We start from the raw sequence: 8,689 nt of genomic DNA, 5'->3' as shown, positions 1-8,689 counted from the left end.
GACCTGGGAGCCTCAGGGTTTCCTCCTCGTCCCCCCGCCGAGCCGGCGCGTCGGGCCGCCCGCCTTGTGAACGCAAAGCGCCCCATCCATTCTCCTCGGTGGGTTAGTCCTACCTTGTAGAGGCTATTGTCCTTATGTGCAATGGATGCTGGCGGTGGGCGCTTCTCGCTTGGACAGAAAGAAGACGAGATTCTATTCGTTTACATGTTTTATTGTTGTAAACATTAAAATTGTCTTTCTCAAAGAAAGAGTTATCAGGAGGGGGAAAAAAAAATACCAACCAAAAAACCAACAGCGTTTCTAACTGTCATACACCATAGAAAAAAAAACCCAAAACAAAACCCCAACCAAAAAGGCAGTGACTCGTGTCATGTGCCATACTGGAAATACACAAAGAAAAATACTACAGGATATGGCAATATTAAAAATATTACTCGAACATAAAATAATATATTAACCGACAATTTCAGACATAAAAAAACAGAACAAAACAAAACAAAAATTCAAAGTGCTCAGTAATTTCCAGGGAGTTATGTATATTATAAGCACTCTGGAAACAGTCAAAAGCTGCTGCATGCAAGATTTGTTTAGCTTTAGACAACAAAATAATCAAGATATAAACTTCTTTTTTAATCAACATCAACAGTACATACAACACTTACAAACAAGGAATGTCGGACGGTGTTTACAAACACTATGTGTCCCTTTGGGGAGGATTTCGGGTTTTGTAATACTTGTGCCCACCTATTTTACAATTGAGAAAATGTTTGAAGCTTAGATAACTACCAGTCTTTATAAAAGCTAACAGACTACATAGTGTCTGAAATACTATTTATAGAATATAGACATTACTGAAATAGCAAGTGCCTATAACATTGTCACCCTAGAATCGTCATGCTTTCCTGGTATGGAGAGATTTATTTTTCTTTCTCTTTATTCTCCCTTCTTTATTTTTCTTTCTTTTTTTTTTCTCTTTTTTTTGCAAACACGTTTAGCTTTAATTTGTAGTTATTTTTTTAATTGTTTTCCATATTTCTTCATAAATAGGCACAGAATAATTTTTAAAAAGCCAAACTGCATCTGATAAATTTACAAGCCTTTGCCACCTTTAATGACATGCCACCCACGCAACATTTAGGTTTCGTATATATTACAGCTTTCTTTTACAGCAGAAAACTTTAGTCTTTAGGAGGGTGAGACTTGTGGGTCACCTTAACGCTTTGTCACCGTATGAGTCTTAGCTGCGCACCCGGCGTTGCCAGATATGTTCATCTCTTTAATCAGAAGTCCTTAATAATAAATTCATTTATAAGCTGATAATAAAAAGTTTATACCATGGTATTTGTGTTGTCCATGATCTGCATCCATGATGCCCCAGAGCCAAAATGCCCATTCGCGTTCTGCCTGCAGGAGGTTAGCAACACTGGTTTGGATGGGGAGCTGGCACCCAGAGGTGCTGCATTGGGCCCAGATGAATTCCCCTTCAGAAAGGTGAAGATTCTCTTCAGTTCAGTGGAAGTGCTCGGGAAGAGTCTTAAAAAGGTAAAGTGTCCAGAAAAAGTTTGTCGATTATTGCTGGCGGTGGCACCAAATCTTCCAGTTTCAGGTAGAAAATGCGTTGCAGCCCCTGCGTGCAAAGCGTGCGAAGTTCAGGGAGCTTCCCCAAGAGTTTGGACAAATAGTTGGGGCGATTCAGGCCCCCGTTATTAAAAGTCACATGGTCTTTGAGACAATTTACAATCTTGTTTTGAAGTTCTTCCACCCTCTTGGGTTCCTTAAGCCCATGTCTCTCTGCAAAACAGAAGGACACAGGAGGTTACATGTCTGACAGGGAGAGGAAGGGAAAAGGAGCTGCCTGGCTGGGGCTCGAGCGGGAAGGAGGGGGGACACCGACCTGTGACCATAGCTAGGGCAGCGATGCAAGAGAAGGCAGAGATATCGATGTTCATGTTTTGCAAGTTGGAGGAAAATTCAACAATGGAATCGATCCACTCCCCAAAGCCACGGACGCACTGCAACCGGTGCAGGACCACCCCGTTGCAGAAGATAAGCTTGCCCTCCACTGGATTTGACCTGGAAGGAATGTGACAACCCCAACACATACAGATGAATGAATGAATAAGGATGAAGGTAGATTAGATAGACAGAGGAAAAGAAAGAAAAGCAAAGGTGAAGAAGAGCAAAAGATGAAAAGTAAAAAAAAGATTTAAAAGATAAGGAGAAAGAGAGGAAGAAACAAACACGGGAAGAAATAAAGATACAGAGAGGAAGAAAGACAAGCAAAAAGAGAGAGAAAAAAAAGAAAAAGAGAAAGGGAAAAAGTTTTTTTAAAAAAAAAAAGAGAGAGAAGATGGGGGGTGGGGGGAGCTAAACAACTAATTACTTGAAGAGCAATAAATGAAGGATTTAAGAGGCACCTAATTACCGAGGAGTTAATAAAACGCAGATCAGTGGACCTTGAAAGGATCTGATTTCATAACTGCCCAGAAGTTCCCCCCTCGGCCGGCCACGTACCTGTATGCCAGGCGCAGCACGAACAGCTCCAGGAAGGCGGATTCGAAGAGCAGGTCCTGGTCTGTTTTAGGGAGATCAGTGAAGCCGGGAATTTTCTCTGCCCATCCTCGGATGATCTCCATGGAGCCGGTCAAGAGATCATAGAACTGCTGGATGTGCTGGGTGTCATCTCCACTCATCTGGTAGTCGGGGTTAGCCTGGAACTGGAAATTCATTTTATAAAGCACTTAATGAGGTTCTCTAAAGTATATAACCCGTGAAATTGCTAACCCCGCTTCTAGTCGGGGAGCCGAGTTTTTATAACAATTAAACCTCTCCCTGACCAGTGAGGAAATGAGATGTTCCGGGGCAATTAATTCAATTAGGAACGGCGCTACGAGGTCGCCGCTCTCCGTGCGCAGAGGGCGGTTTCCGCGGGCCCGATCCCGGGGCGGGCGGCGCGGCGGCGGAGCAGGACCCCCGGGGGGGCGGCCGGGCAGCGCCGGGCAGCACCGGGTCGGGCCGGGCGGCGGGGCCCCCGGCTCGCCTCTCCCCGCCGGCCGCCGGAGCCGCCGGAGCGGGGCCGGCTGCCCCCCCTCCCCGGGCGGGTGGGCGCAGCTAGGTCCCCCCGCGAGCTCGGTCCCGCTTACCCGGGAATAGTCCAGGCTGGTCATAGCCGGGTTGGAGTCGACATGGGCTCTCACCAGCGCACTGATCAGACTCACCGGGGGAGAGGGGGGAGAGGGCTCCTGGGGGCTCTTCGGTTTGGATGGCAAACGACCCCTCCGGCCTTTTAGGCTGTCTGTGCGCACCACTGCAAGAGAGACGGTGCTCAGCCGCCCCGGCCGGCACGGCACGGCCCGGCACGGCCCGACGGGGGGCGGCGGCCCCGCGGACTCACCCTCCTTGACCATGCCGACGGCCAGGCACTTCTGGAAGCGGCAGTACTGGCAGCGGTTGCGGCGGCGCTTGTCCACCGGGCAGTTCTTGTTGGCCAGGCAGACGTACTTGGCGTTCTTCTGCACCGTGCGCTGCCGGACGGGACGGGACGGGGCGAGCGGCGTCAGCGGCCGCTGCTGCGGGCCCCGCTCCCCACCGCCCTCTCCCCGGCCGCCTCTTTATTTCCTTTCCCCCCTTCCCCCCGCCTTCCTTTTTCTTTCCATGTTCCATTTCCCCCTTTCTCCCTTTCTTTTCCCCCTCTTCCCCTTTCTCATCCCCCTTTCTCCCTTTCTTGTCTCCCCTTTTTCTCTTTCCCCTTCCTTTTATCATTATCCCCTTCTTTTTTCTTTCCCCCTTCACAATTGCTTTTTCCCCTTTTTTCCATTTTCCCATTTTTTTGTTCCCCTTTTTTCTTTTTCCCCTTATTTTCCCCTTACTGTTTTTATTTTCCCGTCTTTTTTTTTCTTTTCCCTTTTTTCTTTTCCTTTTTTCTTTTTTTTTTTTCCCAGGGCATTTAACAGGAGAAAATTGATAGCGTTAACATTTGAGCTAACCTCACAGCTCCTAGCTGTGTTTTATATGCCAAGAGGAGGGAAAGGGATGCTCAGTAAATACAAATCCGTGGGCATTCATATTATTTACATTCCTTGGAGACCTTCTCTATTTAAAATGATAAGATTATTCAATCAGGATGGTGAAATAAAGAGATCACTTAATTTTACCACAGGGAATTCTGTTCCACATGGTTAGCTCAGACACAGTTCTCTGTCCTAACCAATTTCCATCTGAAGGGGAAAGCGGCTCTTTGCCCCGGCGGGTCCCCCCCCCCCCCGCTGCCCGTCGCCCTGCCCGCCGCCCGCTCACCTTGAAGAAGCCCTTGCAGCCCTCGCAGGTGCGGACGCCGTAGTGCTGGCAGGCAGCGTTGTCCCCACAGACGGCGCAGAGCCCCTCGTTGGAGGGGGACCCCCGCGAGGGCGGCGAGGGCACCTGGCTGTCCAGCAGCTGGGGAGCGTGGCCCAGCTGCAGGCCGGGGAAGGCCATGGAGGGCTGCTTGCGGATGGGGTTGGGGACGGCAAAGGCCTGCCCGTCCACAGCGTGGTGGGCCCCGGCCGGCTCGGGGTTCATGGGGACGTGGAGGGGCCCATCGAAGCGCATCTGGCAGCTGGAGACGGGGGTGCCAGGGGGCGACTGCTTGAAGGAGAAGAGGGAGAGGCGGGAGACGGGCGTTTTGCGCTGCTCGATCATGTGTGTGGTGGCCACATAGTTGGGGTGGAAGTTGTGCAGGGAGCTGGGGTCATCCCACATGGGGCCGTGCTGCACCTGGAAGCCGGGCGTGGAGGGGGTCGGGGGTGATGAGGGCTTGTAGTACACGGAGCCTGAGTGGGACATCATCTCCTCGGACTGGGGGGGGAGGTGGCTGTGCTGCTGGTAGCCGTGCATCTGAATGTCTTCCACCTTAATGGAGGACTGCTGTCCGGACAGGGGCATTTGGTACAAGCAAGGTGGCTTCACGTCGTAGCTTGTGTTGTAGTTGTCCATAAAGGTACTGAAGCTGGGGAGAGAAGTGGTGGCAGTGATTTCAGTGTTGGTGAGGTCCATGCTAAACTTGACAAACTCTGGAGTTAAGAAATCGGAGCTGTATTCTCCCGAAGAGTGGTAACTGTAGCTCTGGGAGGCCGGGCTGGCTCCTTGAGGCGAGGACCCATACTGAGCCTGAACACAGGGCATGGCTGGAAACGAAACACGGTCATATAGACTCGGCCCGCACAACCGCGCTGCCCCCCCCGCCCCGCCCCGCTCCGCCGGGCACCGCGCTGCCCCGGCCGGCGCCGGCAGGAGGGAGGCAGGCGGGGGGTCCCTCCCCGCCCCGGGGCCGCGGGGGGCTGCGGAGCGGAGCGCACAAACCTTCAGCCGGGTTAGAGGCGTTTTCGGAGGAGCTGAAGGCGGACAGCGTCGGAGGTCAGCGGAGAGCGAAGTTTCCGCGGTTTCAGAGCACGGAGGAGGGCTCCAGCCTGCCCAGCGCGCTGGCTGCAACACACACACACGCAGCGGCTCTTCAAGCTGTCTCGGGGCCGGCGGCAGCGGGGGGCGAGGGGCACCCCCGGCAGACCCTGCCCGACGCGCGGCCCGGGCCCCCCCTGCGGCCCCGCTCCCGGGGGAGCTGGGCACCCCCGCAGCCCCCGCCGGGCCGGCCGGGCTTGTTCGCTTTATTTATTATTGTTGCGGGTTTTTTTAAGCGGGAGGAAAACTTTCAGCGGGCGGGCTGCGATCGTTCGCATCTCGGACAGCCGGCGGGCTCGCCCCCCGCTCTGCTGTTTAGCCCGTGCGTTCCTCCGTCTCCTCTAAGGCGAGAGACGCGTCCGCGGGGGAGCCGGGCGAGGCGCGGGGCTTCCCGCCTCCCGGGGGTCTCGGCGCCCCGCGGGACCGTGAGCCGCCGCCCGGTGACAGCCCTCCCGGGCAAGCAGCCGCAGCCGTGCAGCCCGCCGATTCCGCCTGACAGCACCACGGGTGACACCACATCCACGGGCCACCCACCCCGGGCAGCGTGACAAGCCCCCCCTACCCACGGAGCCTTCCCCGAACCGGAGCCGCGGAGCCGCGCGGCGCCGCACCCCGCTCCCCACGCGTGCTCGGCGGGTGACACACACACACACGCCTCCATCCACGCACCCCCCCGCGCGTGGGAGCCCCGCGTGGGGAGGGGGCACTCACCGGGGAGCGGAGACCTGTGCATGCATCCAAGTGCCGGGCGGCGGCGGGCGGCGGGCAGGGCGCGGCGCGGCGGGAACACGTCGGGGCTGCGGCGGGGAGCGCGGCGGCAGCGCAGCGGCCGGACTGTCCCTTCCCCGCAATGTGCCTTTGTTTATGTGGGCTCCCTGTGCCACAGCCAACGTGCACCTCGAGCCCCCGCGCGTCACCGCGCGTCACCACCCCCTCCGACCAATCAGGACGCCGGAGGGGCCGGCCTTCCCCCGCCCCTTTGGCCGCGCGCTCCCTTTGGTAAATTTCCGACGGTGACATCACACCGAGGGACACGCCCTCAGGTGGGCACCGCCCCCCCTTTTCCCCTCCCCGACGGCACCTTAAAGCGCGGCGGGGCGGGGCTTCATTTGCATAGAGGGCGGTGGCGTCACCCGCCCGGCGAAAGGGAAAAAGTGAGAGTGGGGCGTGGCGCCGCGCGCCTCCCGCCCACCCCGCCACCCGCCGGCGTCACCATTGACGCAACCGCCCGGCGCGCCAAAAATAGCGCGCGCCCCGACGGGAGCTCCCGGGGCGCTGGGTCGCTCCCCCCGCGGTTGTTTCTGGGGGGACCCAGCCGCTTTGCACCGGTGATCGCGCAACTTCGGGCCGGCGCGGGCCGGAGGAGGTAGTTGCAGGGGGAGGATGCAAAGCAGAAGCGGTTCAATGTAATGAAGGGCGCTGCACTTAATAAAAATTATCAGAAATTTTAATTTTGCCGAGCTGCGATGGCGCGCGGGGCTTCCGAGGGGTCGCTGCTCCGAGGTTGGAGGGAACGCGCGGCCTCCTCCCGGACAGGCTCCGGAAGGTGGGTCTGACACTGGTCGTGGGCCCCTCAGCTGCAACCCAGCCCGCGGAAAAAAAGGAAAAGAAAAAGGCAAAAGATCACGTCTCATGGCTGCGGGGCAGCCACGCTGTCGCACACGAGGCACGGTGCGTTGGCTCGCGGGTGCTTTTTCTGAAAAGTGCAAGAGAGCAGAGCGTGTGAGGCGTAGTGAAGGCCGGGGAAAGGTGCTGCACATGGGGCCCGGTCATACCATTCTGTGCAGAACAGCAGGACGACAGACAGCGGCACCCAGCGCGGTGCAACCTCCACCTCAAATGCCAACTTTTGCAAGCCCGAACCCTTGCCTTGCAGCAAAACCCTCCAAAGCGCTTACATAGGAATGGTTTGTGGGAAACCATGATCCTTCCTTCCCAACACGTTTCCCCCGCTGTAACTCAGTCATCGTTCTCACTCAGCAAACGCTTTTACCTTTCAGCTTACGCTGTAAAAACTCAAACACCCGAGACAAACGGCTTGCTGCCGTCTGGCTCCTTCACATCCAGAACGGTCGTTGCCACTCGGTGGTTATATTCTCCTGCTCCTACAGAATTACTGCTGAGGTTTATCCAACAGGAGAGGAGATGAGACAAATTAGTACAGAAATCATGCAACGCTGTAAGGTGCCTCTGATCCGCCAGGACTATATGAAATGACGGTTTCGAGTCTGGATGCGCTGCCTTGGCTTTGTCCCTGCTGTGCTCACCCCAAGGGTGCCGGAGGAGCTTGGCCGGCCGCCCTGCGCATGCCTTCAGCTGCCAGGCCTCCCGCTGCAGGGCTGCCACGGAACTGTCCACGTCGGTCTGACCCCGGGAGCTCGGCCAGGCTCTAGTTTGAACATCACCGAAGAAACTTACCGCAAAGGCCCTTATAGAGATAAGTAATACATCTAATTACCATATCCTTAGAATAGATGTAATATAAATTTCATTACTCACTTAAAAGTTCTAAAGTTAACAGCATAAACTTGAAGTTGAGTAATTAAGTAATCCTTATATAGACACTTATTAAAGTATTTATACATATTATCTTAAATCTACATCTATCATTTTGCCAATTAAAATTAGGACTTTAATTGCAATTAAGTAATTTAATTGCCAATTGAACAGCAAAATTGCTAAGTGACTAATTTTAATGCCTATTTTAATTACCAATCATGACTGGGGAGGGAGCTAATCAAGCAGTATCAGAGTAATGATGTGAAAAAAAAATGAGAACAAACATTCGAGACTACATGCTTTTAAAAAAGAACTGTAAATTAAATAAATGCAAACACAATTTTATACATGTGGTGAAATGCTGTATTTTGGTATCTAAATACATGAGCACAAAGAACACATTTAATTAAAAAAGAACCGTTGCTCTTCCCCCGAAGTACTAACGATGAAGTGCCCCTTGTCCCTTGTTGCTGCATTAGCCTCCCTGAAGGGTAACCCCAGAATGGCACGGATGGGCGCTCTGCACGCGGCAGGCTGAGCTCCCTTAGCAAAGCAATGCTTCAAAACGAAGCAGCTGCTAAATTGAAGAGGGCCTCACCCCACCCCCATCCCCAACACCAGAGACAAGGGAAGAGGGTGGCACTGCTGCGACATGAACCTGCACAGCAAGGTCCCCCGCGAAAACCTTTTGGTGGTCACTGCAACACCCCTCGCGCCCAGGTGAGACGTGCTCGCCTTGCGTACAAGCAGCGCCGGC

At 54.5% G+C, this 8,689-nt stretch overlaps 1 protein-coding gene across 1 annotated transcript; it reads right to left on the bottom strand.

The window, feature by feature from the left end:
- Positions 1–1,084: 1,084 nt before the first annotated feature.
- On the bottom strand, positions 1,085–6,269 carry NR4A2 (nuclear receptor subfamily 4 group A member 2). Its single transcript, XM_037398741.1, has 8 exons — positions 6,145–6,269; positions 5,338–5,460; positions 4,297–5,162; positions 3,395–3,524; positions 3,144–3,307; positions 2,515–2,717; positions 1,895–2,073; positions 1,085–1,791 (listed from the first exon to the last, which is right to left on the bottom strand). The coding sequence occupies exons 3-8, from the start codon at positions 5,158–5,160 to the stop codon at positions 1,535–1,537; spliced, it is 1,797 nt and encodes a 598-aa protein (XP_037254638.1). The 5' UTR covers positions 5,161–5,162; positions 5,338–5,460; positions 6,145–6,269; the 3' UTR covers positions 1,085–1,534.
- Positions 6,270–8,689: the final 2,420 nt, after the last annotated feature.

This window comes from Falco rusticolus, chromosome 8, assembly GCF_015220075.1.
Source record: "Falco rusticolus isolate bFalRus1 chromosome 8, bFalRus1.pri, whole genome shotgun sequence".
NCBI lineage: Eukaryota > Metazoa > Chordata > Aves > Falconiformes > Falconidae > Falco > Falco rusticolus.
The sequence above is the reverse complement of the archived record's forward strand: the minus strand, read 5'-3'. Positions and strand labels throughout refer to the sequence as shown.